The 15,225-nt window shown below is 51.8% G+C and overlaps 1 protein-coding gene and 1 long non-coding RNA gene across 7 annotated transcripts in view; one reads left to right on the plus strand and one right to left on the minus strand.

Moving 5' to 3' along the window:
- Positions 1–5,244, plus strand: LOC103661638. Its single transcript, XR_005837405.1, has 4 exons — positions 1–184; positions 953–1,088; positions 1,545–1,611; positions 4,913–5,244. It is a non-coding gene; the product is annotated as an uncharacterized LOC103661638 (long non-coding RNA).
- GSDMA (gasdermin A) overlaps positions 2,216–15,225 on the minus strand; it is an 18,899-nt gene continuing 5,889 nt past the window's right edge. Inside the window, exons 1-11 of one of the 6 annotated variants that reach the window (XM_008689324.2) lie at positions 13,167–13,221; positions 11,458–11,676; positions 11,094–11,274; positions 8,935–9,100; positions 7,999–8,095; positions 7,462–7,509; positions 6,025–6,045; positions 5,253–5,407; positions 4,676–4,790; positions 3,310–3,383; positions 2,216–2,795 (exon numbers count right to left, since the gene is read on the minus strand). In XM_008689324.2, coding sequence (XP_008687546.1) covers positions 2,553–2,795; positions 3,310–3,383; positions 4,676–4,790; positions 5,253–5,407; positions 6,025–6,045; positions 7,462–7,509; positions 7,999–8,095; positions 8,935–9,100; positions 11,094–11,274; positions 11,458–11,671 — 1,314 coding nt within the window. In that variant the 5' untranslated portion in view covers positions 11,672–11,676; positions 13,167–13,221 and the 3' untranslated portion in view covers positions 2,216–2,552. Of the gene's footprint in view, positions 2,796–3,309; positions 3,384–4,675; positions 4,791–5,252; positions 5,408–6,024; positions 6,046–7,461; positions 7,510–7,998; positions 8,096–8,934; positions 9,101–11,093; positions 11,275–11,457; positions 11,677–11,941; positions 11,959–12,196; positions 12,313–12,350; positions 12,460–13,166; positions 13,222–15,225 lie in introns of those variants that run through there. The other 5 variants (XM_040640678.1, XM_008689319.2, XM_040640679.1 and 2 more) reach the window with 5 other exon arrangements.

A 15,225-nucleotide genomic window follows, 5' to 3' on the forward strand; every position in this document is an offset into this window, starting at 1 on the left:
GCAGGGCGTGATGACGTCATGAGTTGCCGGGCAGTTTCGGGCCCCAACTCGCTCAGTCTGCGCCCCCCTGCCTCCCTCCCGCCCCCAGCCCCCTGTTTGGGGTCTCGGTCGAGATTCTTGAGGCTCGTACTCAACCGCCGCCCAGTACATCCGGCGCGAGGGAAGAAGCTGCGAAAAGGGGGATGTGAGCACCGAACCGGGGAGTAGGGGAAACTCATTGGGATTCAGATTTCCTGTCAGATTTTAGCAAGTGCTGAAAAAAGGGCATAAAATCCCTGCAGCCTGGGAGTGCGGATGGGGGGAGAGTGCGTTTGTGTACAAGCACTGCAGTATAAAATATACGGGTCCACTCTAGGTACGGCCCAGAACTAGCACGTTCGGGGCGCAGAGTTATTAAAAACAGCTCCAGAATGTGGTCGGCTGGGGGCTGTGCTCTGCCGCGTGTTGTGAGGCCGGAGGAAAGCGGGTGGAAGCCCCTATTGGCAGAGACTTAAGGGAGTCCGTCGGGGCGCCTGTTTGCATCCAAACAGACGTTGTAGTGAAACGGGGAGCGCAATAATAGCGCACCTAAAGAGAATCTAAGAATCCCCAGGGGAAGGAAATCGAACCAGAAATCCTGTCCACTTATTTTTCAAAGGAATCCTCTAGTGATTCTGCAGGAGTTAGATAACAAGTTCCAACTTCTTAAGACACAAAACAAAAACTCCCTATCTTTGAACTTTTCTCTCTTCTGTAGATGGAAGTCCTAAGTTTTAAACCAGGTCAGACCCTACAAGACAATCTAGTCCTGCTGTAAGATCAAAGAGGGCAGAGAATATGTTTTGACTGTAGTTTTTATATTCATACAGAGAGAGGATATTCTTTGTCTCCCCCTTTGTCATACTATTCCAGCAAATAGCCCCTTGTGCTAAACAACTGCTTGCTGAAGGAAAAACATTTTGTCCGGTTTTAGGGAACGTGCCTTGACCAATTCCTCCTTAACTGTGTCTCTGCCCTCTTGGGCTGCGGGATGGATAACAGGACTTTTGAATCATCGCTGGAATAAACTCGTTAAAGCCTCTTCTTCATAACACCGTATCTCACTGAAGGTGGGTGAGAAGGGTAAAGGAAGAAAACAGAAAACAAGTGAGCTTTGTTGTTCATCCTTACGAAGTTACCCTTCTGGATAGTTAGGGTGTTAGCTCACCTCTTTATTACGTGTACATCACAAGAGAAAAACAACCAGGTCAGCAGATAATTACTCAGGATGTCTTTGAGCACCGTCGTGAGGCATTAGAAGATGCCCCAGAATGGGGGAGGATGGCTTAACACAGAGCTTTTGGCAGTTGGTCATGAATTCTTGTTGAGTGAGGGAACTAGACGGGGGAGGGGGTAGCCAAGAAAGGGGTGAGTCTGACTCCTGGGGCCAAAAACCTTGGAGAAAGTATTCCATCCATAAAAATACTTTAAAAGAAATTGGTGAAAGGTGTTAAAACCCAGCTTTAGGCAGAGAAGGATGGTATGAACCCGCTAGTTTTATAACATTGCAATATCCATATTCACAGGTCCGTATGGCAAGCCCACGTTACCTCCTCCCACAACCACCCAGGACTGAGGATAGAAGAGGAAAAGGTAGGGGCACCTGGGTGGTGCAGTTGTTAAGCGTCTGCCTTTGGCTCAGGGCGTGATCCCAGTGTTCTGGGATTGAGCCCCACATCAGGCTCCTCCACTGGGAGCCTGCTTCTTCCTCTCCCACCCCCCCTGCTTGTGTTCCCTCTCTCGCTGGCTGTCTCTCTCTCTGTCAAATAAATAAATAAAATCTTAAAAAAAAAAAGGAGGGAAAGGTGAAATAAGATGATATCACAGTTTCTTTTTTAAAAGTTATGGGTCAGTCTTATTCTTGGGTAAAATTTTTTTTCGAAGACTTATCTGCAATTTCTTTTTGATATATTTGAAAGTTGTCTTACTCTTGTTTGGGTTTGGGTTTGTACCACAAATAAGCCTGTCCCAGTCCCTCAACCCGAGTCCCTGAACCCTCCTCTTTGAAGACAAGCTGCTTTGATCTTCTCACTTTAGAATCTGGATTCTACATTCTACACCCTCAGAGTTCTCTGGGCATTTTCCAGCTGGCCCGTGGACAGTATAATAGTACTCATGTAAACATGAGCTATATGTAGTATGATGGTCTATTTTTTTTTTCTGGCAGAAGTTAAGAAAAACACCAAAAGACATTTCATCCAAAGTGAAATAATATTTTCCATAAATTCCAGTAAAACTCGATTTGTGGAAGCATAAGCAGGAGGAATTAGGATAGGAAATTAATTTTTTTTGGTTTTGCTGAAATGGGTCATATTTTTAAAAATTTGAACTTTTCCACCTTTAAAGGCTTTAAGCATCAGCAGATGGGTTGTGGAGCTGAAGGGGTAGGGGGAGAGGTAGAGCTGGACAAGTGGAAATTGCTTATCTTGGGCGATCAGCTAGGGCTTCCATCATCTTCAGCCTAGCGTGTTAAGAACGCAGCACAGTGAGGTCGGGAAGGCACTAGGAGGCAGGAAGCAGGTGGAAAAGGCAAGTTAGGAGGCCTTGGTCAGCAGCTGCAGGAGGGAGAGGCCAGCGTAAAGGGCACAGAGGTGGGGGAGTGTGTCTGGGTCCCACGTGTACTGGGGGCCCGATCGCTGCACTTCGAGGCCACTCAGCCCCACTAGGGCCTCTGTGAGGGTCAGTTCCTCTTCCCCAAGGGAGGAGAGCAGGTCAGGCTGCAGGGGGAAAACACCCTCTTTATCCTGTAGGAAATTCTGTTCCATTGTGCTCTCCACCTGCAAGGAACCAAAATAGCATGAAAAGAAAGAACTGGAACCTGTCCTCCTTTCTCCTAACTCATAAAAACCACGAAGAGGGCTACTTTTCTCTTATTATAACTCTTTTCATTACATTATAACTCCATGTGGGCCTTTTAACTAACTACTCTGTAGGGTGGGCAGCACTTTTTTTTTTTTTTAAGCCCTAATTTACAGAGGAGTGAATTGAGACAGACTCAGAGACATGAAAAGATTTGCTCACATCATTTGGCTGTGAATTAGCAAAGCCAGGGTTTTCTGTCTTCTCAAAGCTGAAAAACCCAGATAACTGCCCAGAAATCCACTCTTCTACCTCTGGTTGCGAAATAGCATACAAGGGAGAGCACGGAGACAAATGAGCCCTGGGCACGCGCCCCTGCCCTGCGACAGAGGCTCTCCAGGACAGTCTGTCGTTAGGCTAAGTCTGTATCTTTCCACTGGTTCCAGCTGACTCCCTCCCAAACTCTCCCCGGCACCTGCTGTTTTCTCTCACCAGCCTTAGCTGCACGGGTAGAATCTTTTTCTCCATCGATTTTATCAGCAGCTTCTGTTGGGCTTCACTTAGCTCTGGAGGGAAAAAAAAAAGCAGAGACATAGATGTGTGGTGCTCGTGCAAAGGGGACTCGAGACTCCAAAGAGATACACTTCTAGAATTTCAGCATTAATTAATCCACACAGTGATCCCAGGTTGAAAGCCTCTCTATGCTGTAGGCACCTTTGCTGGGGGTAGAAATCCTACCCCTGGACTCAGGGAACTTGCAGGCTAGTGGAGAAGACAAAGCCGTGTGCAGGGGCAGCGCAGGGCGTTAAGGGAGCGATAGCTGAGGGGTCTACTTCGGACCTGGCATTTGAGGGCAAGCTTTTTTTTTTTTTTTAATTTTTTTAAAAGATTTTATTTATTTATGTGACAGAGAGACAGCCAGCCAGAGAGGGAACACAGCAGGGGAGAGGGAGAGGAAGAAGCAGGCTTCCAGCCGAGGAGCCTGATGTGGGACTCGATCCCAGAACGCCGGGATCACGCCCTGAGCTGAAGGAAGAAGGCAGACGCTTAACGACTGCGCTACCCAGGTGCCCCTGAGGGCAAGCTTTTTAAGGGGACAGACATCTCAGCTTACTCTTGAAGGACCAGAGAGTTTTTCTAAGTGGGGCAATGTTCCATGCAGAGGGAAGAAGAGAATTCAGGGCAAGATGAAAAGGCGTTACGCTCTGAAATTAAAACTAACAAATTTTCGTATACAAGTGATGAGCTTCGGGGCACCTGGGTGGCTCAGGTCATGATCCCAGGGTCCTGGGATGGAGCCCCATGTCGGGCTTCCTGCTTAGCCGGGAGCCTGCTTCTCCCTCTCCCTCTGAACCCTCCCACTCCTGTTCTCTCTCACTCTGCTCTCTCTCTCTCAAATAAATAAATAAAATAATCTTTTAAAAAAGTAATGAACTTAGCTATATGTAGAAATTTGAAATATGTGGCTGCTACAACTAGGGTTACTTCCCAACCTCTATCAGCAAGACTCAGCCACCTTCTCAGGTTATCCGAGGTGCCCAGATGAATTCTTAGGAAGGTAAACAATTTTTTACAAAATTTTTGTTATTTTATTTTATTAAGGCAATCTCTGTTTCCAACGTGGGGCTTGAACTCACAACCCCTTGGTTGCATGTTCTACCAACCTACCAACAGCTAGGTGGCCCTATAACCAATTTCTTTAAATATAAACTACTTTAACTGTGGTATAATTTGCCTGGCATGCATGCATGCATGCATTCATTCATTCATTCATTTTTTCATATATCTGGGAATTCATCCAGTGACTCATTCGTATCACTGAATAGGTTTATAAATGAAGACCTTACTCTCTACTTACCTGTTAGGGCTCCGAGGAAATAGAGGATGCCACCCATAGCTTCCTTTGATACCAAGACATCTTGAGGGAGTGCCTCCAGGGTCACTTCATGTCCTTTGTCTAGAGCCCCTTCAAGCTGTGGGGAAAGGTGGGCAACTATTTAAGACAACATGGGTAAGGGGCCCAACACAATGCCTGGCACATTATAGTCCCTTGAGAAGTGTTAACTATCTCTCATTTCCTTGTTTCTTTTTCAAGGTGTCAAGTTCTGAAAAGTACTGGACTCCTAGATTTCTTGTTCCCTGAGCCTGGGAACTGGAAAGGTTCCAGTTCCCTTCCCAAGAAAAGGCCCCGCTGGCCCGCTGCCTACCTCTGTCCGTCATCCAGGAGCAGGTGCTTTGAGGGAATCTGCCCTGTGTGCCCTTTTCCAGAGGCACAAGGAGGGCAGTGGCAGCGGGCAGGCTGGGGGGCACCTGGTCAGTCTCAAGGAAGACACCCACTCTCTCCTAGCCGCTGACCCCCTTCTGTCATGTCAGGTCCCCTGCCAGTTGTGACACCCACGCACACCTCCACCAACAACCTTCCTCTGGGACCTCACCGTGAGCTCCAGGTCCTGTAGCTCTTTTTTCTTTCCGAGAAGTTTGCTGAGGGAGGTGAGCAGGGAGCTTTGCCCTACCCGGCTTAGCTTTTTCACTTCTTGGATCTCTCTTTGAACTTCTTCTTTTAGTGTCTTGAAGTCTTCATGTTCCTCCCCTGTTGAGACAGTGAACATGGTAAGCCAAGAGCCCTCCATCTGGCAGCCTTCCCATTCAGCCCCCTCAGGGGCCGAGGTCCCTGTGCTCTGCTCCCAGCCTGAGCCTGGCCTCTCTTCTTGGCCAGGGAATGTGATTATGAAGTTTCCACAAGCCCTGACTTGAGGTGTTGTGGGGGACAGTCTAGGGCAAAGAGGTGGACCAGGACCCATGTCATCATCTAAGTGGGCAGTTGATTCTCCCCAGGCTCCCAAGCTCCATCCTGTGACAGTAGACAATTGACTTCCCTTTCTCTAAGACTCCAGCTTCAAGTTGAGAAGGGGAGTCTATTTCCCCTTCTTATGAGTTATTCGACAAAGAAGAAGGACTTTGGTGACTGAGTGAAGGCTAGGATGGGTGGGTCTTTATGAAGGATATGGGTGGATCAGGGTTAGCTGGAATCTTGGCCTGACCCTCTAGGGACCCGGCATCCTAAGAATATGTCCAGGAAAGTAGCTTCTGGAAGCTCCTGGAAGTGGCTCCAATCGCCCGGACCTGGGACTCTGCACTTGTCTTTCCCTCCCTCCACTCCACTGCCTTCATGCCAAAGTCTTGGGAGATACTCAGAAAATTCCTTACCAGCCTCAGATGCCAGGATACCTGAGGGGGGAAAAGAAAAGACAAGAATGTACTCCTCCAAAACAGTAGCCATGCCCAGAAGATGAAACATTAATGGGGGTTAGGAAATACATCCTGTCCTGGGATATCCCAGCTATCTTAAAGCTACACTTGCTGCATTCATAGGAGGCAGGAATAGGGGCAGGAGAGAAGCTAATGCAACGTGAAAAGGGGCTCCTGGATTGATTGAGTTGGCATCACTGTGACTCAGTGACTCAACCATCCCGGATGCGGGGGAGCAGAGCAGCAGATGTGCGTGGGACAGGTTACAGCTAAGGAGACCCTCCAGGACAGACCACCTGGGTACCCTGTCCAAAGACTTCCCCCTGCCACCACTTTTCCCTAAGCTATTGGAATTTCTGCCATGTGTTGAGGACCGTTGTTTGCTGAGATCTGCTCTTCCATGTCCCCCGTCAGTCCTTCAGGGAAGAGGAGGAAAAGATTGGAGTTTTAAAATTCTGCGTCGAGGGGCACCTGGGTGGCTCAGTCGGTTAAGCATCGAACTCTTGGTTTCGGCTCAGGTCATGATCTCAGGGTGGTGAGACTGAGCCCGCATTGAGCTCCCTGCTCCGTGGGAAGTCTGCTTCTCCTTCTCCCTCTGCCCCTCCCCCCTGCTCGTGCTCTCTTTCTCTCTTGCTCACTCTCAAGTGAATAAATAAAATCCTTAAAATAAATAAATAAATAAATAAATAAATAAATAAATAAATAAATAAAATTCTGCATCAAGAAAGTTGCAGTGAAAGGAGCGGAAACGGGCTCCTGGGTAGCGCAGGGGGTTAGGCACCCAACTCTTGGTTTTGGCTCTGGTCCTGATCTCAGGGTCCTGGGATGGAGCCCCACATCGGGCTCTGTTTGAGAGTCTCTCTCCCTCTCCCTGCCCCTCTCACTTGTGCTCGCTCTCTCACTCTAAAATAAAAAAATAAATAAATAGACCTTTAAAAAAAAGAAAAAAAAGAAACGGGAGGAAACACTTATGGGTGAACTTCTCCTCTGGCTTTTCGGAAGACAGAAACAATGTACCTATGTCAGCATAAAACCTATTTGTGCCTTTTTATCTAGAGCGGATGTCAAGGCAGCTTTATCAGAGATCATTATAAAAACACACGGAGATTATGTTAGCTCACCCCCCCCCCTTTGGGAACACACAGTATCTCTGAGTCTTATTTCTGCTTCTGCTTCTGACTTCCGGTCTCTTTCTGCTTCTCTGTCTCTCTAGGGCAGTATTTATGTGCTTCTGTCTGCCTGTCCTCAAGTTGAGGACAGATATTTTTATAAAGGGACTTGGGAAACAAAAGGAGGGGCTCCTTGAGGGATTAGGGTATATGCTATTAGAGGGTGCAGGATTTTAGCAGCTAATGTCAGCGTTGGGCAAAAGATGGGGGAAGCAATTTCACTCACCTCCAGGAGGGAAGGTCTGCATGTTATCATTGCAGATGTGTGGAATATCTGTAAGGTGCAAGAGAGGCCAGAGCAGGAGGACCCTTAGCAGCTGCCCACCTTCCCTTCTCTCTTCTCAAGTCCATGGGCTTTGTTAAGGGCTAGGTCCCTGTTCCCAGATGCCCCACCTCATCCCCTGCTCCACCTCTTTTGCTGAAAACTCTTTTCTTCCTCTGTAAACCCGAGTTCAACGCTATTTCTGCCTTGCGTCCTAGTGCTGGTATCTGGGTCTGTTTCCTCCGTTGGCCATGGACTTCTCGAGAGCAGAAGCTGTGGTTATTCATCTTTGTGCCCCCTTCCGCCAACTAACACAGCGCCCAGGGGTTCCTTCACTCCCTCTCCAGAGCAGCCCCCGCAGTTCAGTCCCTGGCATCTGGGCCGCAGTGTAGTACGTTCCAGCACTCATTCCCAGGCTTGCCACCAGAGGGGACCAGGATGCCTTAGTGCTAATGAGGGTAACTCTTGTCTTGAGGGGAGAACATGCCAGTGTCTGCTCACCCCACTCATCTTTGCCTTTGACCATCAGTTGTCTCACTCGAAAGGCCAGGATGCAGCCCTTGGGGATGGTTACGGCCTCCTTGTGGTTTATGGATCCCTAGGATCAGACAATGAGGATTTATGAACCTGCAGAGATTCTGAGACATGGGGTGAGGGAGGGGCATGTGGAGGGGCAGGCCTGAGCACCTCTGGGGAGATAAGAAGTGGAAAACCCTACATTCATGTCCCTGATTGTCTTTCCGTCCGGTCTGGACGCCATGGAATGCACTTCGGAGCCCTTCTGCATCATCCCTCTCACAATGTGTATCTCTCTTCCTGGTTCAGACAGACGAAGGAACTGGGTGGACCCGCTCCATCACCTGCCTGGGCATCTCCATCCCACCTGAGAGTGTCCACAGGCCCCATTCCTTCTTCCTCTTTGCCCTCTGGCCCATGCTCATCTCCTCCAGGAAGCCTTCCATGACTAACCCTACTCAGTTCCAACTCACCCCTTGGATATTTATACAAACTAGATTTAGGTATGTAGAGCATTACTCATCTACATCGAATCCTCCGAGCCTGTGTTCTTGGGGCTTTAACCTGTGTGTCTCCTCCATGAGACCGAGAACTTTCTGAGAGCAGGGATGTCTCTCCTGTGCACTGGGAACACCAGGAGGGGTCACCCACGACTATGAGTTTCCCCTTCCCTGATGGCTCCCTGTGGCGTCTGGCACAGGGATCTGCCCACACGGGGCGCTCTTGACCACAGAGAGGACTTGTGTCTGGCTGACAGGGGCCTTGAATCTTGAAAAGCAGGAAGAAGGAGTGGGTCATTTTCAGTATCCTGGGTAGGCACCGATCGGGCAAAGTTAATGTGTTAATGCGGCTTCTGAGGAGAGGCTAAATGTAAGTGTGTGTGTGTGTGTGTGTGTGCGCGCATGTGTGTGCGAACCAAACCTGTAGCCCCAGTGGGGCGAAGAACGGGAGGGAGAAGCAGCCCTCGGCCTTGCCGGCTCTCTCCAGAGTGACCTCCTGCACGGTCTCCACCACCTCCATGACCACATACAGGTTCTCCCCTCGGTCTCGCATCTCCTTCAGGAACGGGTGCTCGGCTGACAGCTTCCTGGGGCAGGAGACACACGAAGGGATGGGTCAGAACCTCTCCCCGCCTGGGTCATCACGCGCTCCTCTCTCCCTCGGTCAGGAGCTAGGCCTGGTGGCATTGGGGAGAGGCGTGAGGACTCTGGAGTAAGGGACCGAGGCTGAAGCCCAGATCTCCCACCTCCTGGCAAGGCGGCCACTCTGAGTCTGGGGTGCCCCATCTATAAAATGAGGATAATGACACCTCCCTCCAGGGGTGCTGGGGGCAAAACTAGGAAATCATCTGGCATGGCTCCTGGCCCGGAACAGGGCCCCGTGGTATCTCCTACCCCCTTTTCCCTTTGCCTCGGGATGCCTTCCCCTCTCTTTCCTCCTCCCTGTTCTTAGTCCTGTTCATCTCTCCTGGGGCCCCTTGTTCCCATCTCTTACCCTCTCTCTTGCTGTTAACACCACTTCCTCCTCCCCCCTTGCTGGCATACAGAAACGCGTTCTTTGATCTTGCCACTCCTTCAAATTGCCATTCTGTGTCTTTCCTTCGCTTCATTGGCAAGTATCTCGGAAGATGCGCCCACACGCACTGTCTTTCCTTCCTCACTGTCCACTCCTAAATTCTTTATCATTTGGCTTCTATTTCCACTCCTCAACTGAAATCCCAACGACCTCACACCCACCAAATTCACATTCTGTCACTCTGCACTGACCCTGCTGGCCCAGGCCGGGCTCCTGGCTTCCAGTCCCCCTGTGCCACCATGCTTCTGCTCCCCGCTTTCAGCCTTCTAATTCCTATCCGTTCTCTGTCTTCTGTGCTAGTTTCTTTGGTTCCTTAAAATTTTACGTTCTCTAAGATTCTGTTCTCAGTTCTCTGCTGTCTGGACTTCCTTGAACATCCCCTCCCCGTACCCCATTCCTATAGTTTTCCGTCTTTATATGGCCGACCACCCCACAGGGATCTTCACCTTGACTTCTCTCCTGAGCTCCGGGCCCTCATTTCCAACTGCCTTAAAATTTTTCTTTTAAAATGTGATATAGTTGGGGCACCTGGGTGGCTCATTCGGTTGGTTTCGGCTTGGGTCGTGATCTCAGGGTTGTGGGATTGGGCCCCATGTTGGCGGAGGGTGGGGGGAGCCTTCCTGCCTCCCTTCTTTCAACCACTACTTAACAACTTAAAAGTGGGTTCCCCTGGCAAGCCCAACATCTGAGGTGCCCAGCATCGACATGGCATCTGCCACACCCTTTGTGCTGCGGGGGCAGCATTCCCCAGGGCTGTCTGGTGTATGTATGGGACTGGGCAGGTGGCTTGATTTATGGGAAGAGAACCCTGTGCCCAAGCGTCAGTGGGGAGCAGATAAGACCCTTTCCCTTTTATAGAGTCATAGTTCAGGAAGGAACCCTAGAGATTTTCAAGGAACCACATCATTTTTCAGGAAAGAAAACAGGTCCTGAGAGGAGAAGTGACTTTTCCAAGGTCACACAGCAAGTTAATGTGAACATGCTCTTTCTCGTGTGTGTGTGTGTGTGTGTGTGAGAGAGAGAGAGAGAGGGAGAGAGAGAGAGAGAGAGAGAGAGCGAGCAGGGCGGTGGTACTGGAAGTAGTGGAAAGATGGGGGGAGTGGTTAGGGGATGGCCCAGATGTACTCATGGGATAGAATGGTCATCTTTTTTTTTTTTTAAAGATTTTATTTATTTATTTATTTATTTGACAGAAAGAGAGAGAGAGCAAGCACAAGCAGGGGGAGCAGCAGGGGGAGAGGGAGAAGCAGACTCCCTGCTGAGCAGGGAGCTGGATACAGGGCTCCGTCCCAGGACCCCGGGATCATGACCTGAGCCGAAGGCAGACGCTTCACTCACTGAGCCCCCCAGGCACCCCTAGAATGGTCATCTTTAAGAGCTCCCCTGTGATGACCTCATAGGGGAAGGTCAGTGTGAGGGTCCTGTCCTTTAACTCAGGGCCCAAAGCACCCTTTCCCAGCACCGCCCACCGCATCCTGGCAGCGCCCCAGCCCTGTCACTCTCACCTCTCCTGGTGCAAGGTCTCCAGAGCCTTAGGAGCCACACTGAGTGTCTGGACCTCCAGGGTACTGCTCCTGGACAGCCCGGCAGTCCCCGTCACCTTGACTGTCCTGGGCACGTCCACCTCTCCCTCCACTCGGGCATCCAGCATATTCTTAAAGCTAAAGTTGCCGGAGTCTGTTGGGTCTGCGGGAGCGAGAAGGCGACAGGGGCCAGCCTGAGAGGCATCCCCGACTTCCCCTGCCTCCTGGGACAACTGTGGGCTATGTGACACCAAACCACATCTGGGCAGAGGGAGCTTTGGGCTCCTCCTCGCAGGCCAGGGCCTGGCCCCCAGCCCTCAGGACCCAACCGCACGCCGGCACTGACCTGAAGGCGAGCTGCCGGCTTCGAGCACATCCAGGAGAGTGTAGTCGGTGCAGACGTACCGGGCGCCCCAGAAGAGTGTGCTCTTCCTCTTCCTCAGCACCAGGCAGAAGGGGTGGAAGCGCTTGAAGTCTATGAGGCTGTCAAGGGGTGTCAGGTCCCCTCTGGGGTTTAGCTGTCTAGCCAGGGCTCGGGTGACATTTTCAAAGATGGTCATTTTCTCTGTGGGGGTGGGGGCGAGAGACAGGAGAGTGACAAGTTGAGGGACCAGGACATGGTAAGGGCCTCGCAGAGAGACAGCACCTGGCTCTGGGGGAGGGGGTGCCTTTCAAGACGTGTGGACTGTCGGCGTGTCAGAGCTGAAAGCAGCCACAGGAGTCTCCACTGTAGCATGAGGACACCAGCCCCGAGAGCTGAGACAACTTGCCCGAAGCCACACGGCTGGTTCGAGAAGCCAGGCCTTCCCGGTCAAGGGCTCTTTGCTCACCCCTCCGTGTTGCTCACGGACTTGCAGCCTGGCTGGAGCATTTCGTTCGTGAGGGAAGCATAGCTCCTGTCACACAGCTCTGCCCACCTTGTCTTCCGCAGAGAGCTCTGAGGGCCGGGACCGGGGAGGCCAGGGAGGCGGGCAGCCCCCCCTGGTGCCGAGGGCCCGAGGAGGCAGATGTGGTTCGCCTGCCCCAGTTGCCCTTTCTTTGGGTGGGGGTCAATTCCCCATACCCTGTACTTCCCTTGTGCCCACCTCCTGGCTCCTGGCTCTGAGGAGACCCACTTCCCTCGGTGCTGCCCAATACATCCGGGCATTTCCGTCTTTGCCTTGGCTCCCTCTGCTTGCAACACACTCCCTCCCAAGCTAAAGAATCCCCAGTCATCCTCTAAGATTCAATTTGGGTCACCTCTTTTGTGACTCCCTTGTCACTCCCCTTCAGGCAGCTGGTGTGACTCTACCCTATGTCCCCAGAGCACTTGGTACATGCCCTTCCGAAACACCTGCGGCCTCATGTGGCTCATGTTGTTATGATCTGTTCACCTGACTCTCGCCTACTCGACTGTGGCCTCCCAGAGGGCAGGAAATGGGTCTTAGTCATCTCTGCAGCGTCAGCACCGAGCACAGGGCCTGGTGCAAGCCGGGAGACTGGCAAATGTGTGTGGAAAGAATGAATGAAGAGATGAGTGAATGAACGTGGCCCTGGGAGACATATACTGGGGGGAGAGGGCCCTGGAGAATGTGGGGTCTGCAAGAGCCTGAACTTCGTAGCCTTTGAGGTTCGAGTCCAGGTGCTTTGGCTGGGTGGCCAGCTGGCACAGCCGTGGGTGGGAGAAGACACACCAGCTAGCCTGGAACTGTCTCGCCGCCCCCGTGGGTGCCTCACAGAGTCAGGGAAGCGGGAGCCACACACACAGGTGCATGGGCCCTCTGCCAATCACATGGCTCCAAGGTGCCTTTTTCACCCCTCATTCCCGGGTGGGCCAGGATGTGACAGGACAACCTCGGGGGGCCAGCTAGATGCCCGTGGGAAGGGATCAGGTGACTTCTGTCTCTTCCCTCCCTGAGAGGTGCTCACAGGACCCCTTCTCACTTCTCCCCCCAAGGCTTATGAAGATACCTACTCGCCTGGGCTCTAGGGGACTCCTAGGCCCGTCTCCTCCCACCTGTGTTCTTGTTCATCCCTAGAACACCCCCTCCTCCCCTGCTGTCATCAAGCTCTTACCAGAGAGCAGTTCCGGGTCCCGTGCAGCGGCCGGATCTGGGATAAGGGCCCAGGACTCACGCAGTCTGTAGGTTGAGAGAGCTACTGTCCCTCACGGGGATGGGCTACTGCTTTATGCCTCTCTGGAGGCAAGGATGTAGGCTTCCAGGGACCCCGCCTGCCCCGGTGACCCCACCCCTCTCCTGCTCCACTTCCAGGAGAACAGCATCAACCTGTTCCACGCGTGCCCTGCCCCAGGCCCTGGGCCCTGGCCTCCGGAGGGCTGAGGGGGCGGGAGCTGCCAGGCAGGTGCCAGCGTGGGCGGAGGGAGCCAGACCAGGGAGAGGTGGCCACCGAAGGTTGGCTTGACGGGCTGAGTGGAGAGGAAGGAAGACAGCTTTGGGAGAGGGGCAACAGAGGCAGTGGGGTGTGTGTGTGCACGTTGATGTGTCATGAGGGAAGGCATCTCTGTTCTGTCATCATCAGGGTCATCAGGAAGCATCTAGGATTCATGACGAGGCCTTGTGGGCCTGATAAGGGGACAAGAAATCCTGTGTGTCCACAGATTCCAGCAGAAAGCAGAACGGCTGAAACATTGTCCTTCATCTTTCTGCTGGTCTGTCTGCCCATCACTCCCTCCCTCCCTCCCTTCGTTTTAGCCACAAAGAAATATCAATGGCCCCGCTAGCCGCCTATGTCTGTGTAGGCAGAGACAGACACAGACCAAGTGGTTTCCTGTTGTGTCCCGCTCAGCGCGTTGGCTCCTCTTGGAGTGTTGTACCCACACAGACAGAGGCCGAGCGGAGTGAGTGGCGAGGCTAATGGGCATGTCTGCCTTGAGTGTTGTTCTGAAGTCCGTGCCTGACGGGAATTTTAAAGGGGACTTTATGCACGAGGTTGGGTTTCTAGATGACAAATCAAGACATTTCCAAGCAAGACTCCTATCGTGTTGGGATATGTATCTATGTGTCTATGCCTATGTCGCCTGAATCTGTCTTCATGCTCGAACTTTGAGGCTCTCCTCAGTACCACTCATCGAAAAGGAAATGCAGCCTTGAAAACCGGGAAGAGGGGCGCCTGGGTGGCTCAGTTGATTAAGTGTTGGACTCTTGATTTCAGCTCAGGTCATGATCTCAGGGTGGTGAGATTGAGCCCCGCATCGGGCTCCAAGCTGGCCGTGCAGCTTGCTTAGGATTCTCCTCCCTCCCTCTCCCTCTGTCCTCTCCCCACTCCATTCTCTCTCTTTTTCTATTTTTTTTTTTTACAGATTTTATTTATTTATTTGAGACAGAGCGAGCAAGAGAGAGCACAAGCCTGGGGAGAGGCAGAGGGAGAGGGTGAAGCAGACTCCCCGCTGAGCAGGGAGCCTGATGCAGGGCTTGATCCCAGGACCCTGGGATCATGACCTGAGCTGAAGGCAGATGCTTAACTGTCTGAGCCACCAGGCCCCCCCCCGCCCCCCTTCTCTCTTTCTGAAAAAGAAAATCATGAGATGAAGAGCAGTTAGGTCTTCCCTGGAGGTTTTCTGAGGGGCTGGTGGTGAATGCCGAGATCAGATCACCCCATGCTCGGCAAAACTTCCTAAGACCCGAATTAAACCTTTGTCTCCAAAGTGTCCTTCAATATGACAGATGCTCCCAGATCTCTCTTCTCTGTGTCATAAAACAAAACCTCCCGGGGTCTGGTCCCTGGCCCCTATCAGCTTCCTTCCTATCCCCCAGGCCCTTCCTGTGTGACTGTCTAGTACTTCCTCCTCCAATAGCCCCAGCCAAGGGCTTGGATGTGTGGGAAGGCTGTCGTTAGTCATTCGGTCCCTGTCACATGGGCGCAGGTATGCAGAAATAGGTGTATGTGCTGTATTCATTCCATCTCTACCTGTCTTGTCCTTTCTGTATCTCTTAATCAGTGCTTTGATGCGATGCCACTGTCAACCAGCTCATCGTCCTGGGCTGTGCACTCTCTCATCTTTTAATCAGCTCCAGAGAAGGTGGCCCCCCTTCCCCACCCTCCCACTGGCCCACCATTGCCTCAGTGAGACTTTTGGGAGTTTCCCGCTGGCGTCTACCCTCTTTCCACTGGC

The sequence above is a fragment of the Ursus maritimus genome, unplaced genomic scaffold (assembly GCF_017311325.1).
Source record: "Ursus maritimus isolate PB19 unplaced genomic scaffold, ASM1731132v1 scaffold_24, whole genome shotgun sequence".
Taxonomy (NCBI): Eukaryota; Metazoa; Chordata; class Mammalia; order Carnivora; family Ursidae; genus Ursus; species Ursus maritimus.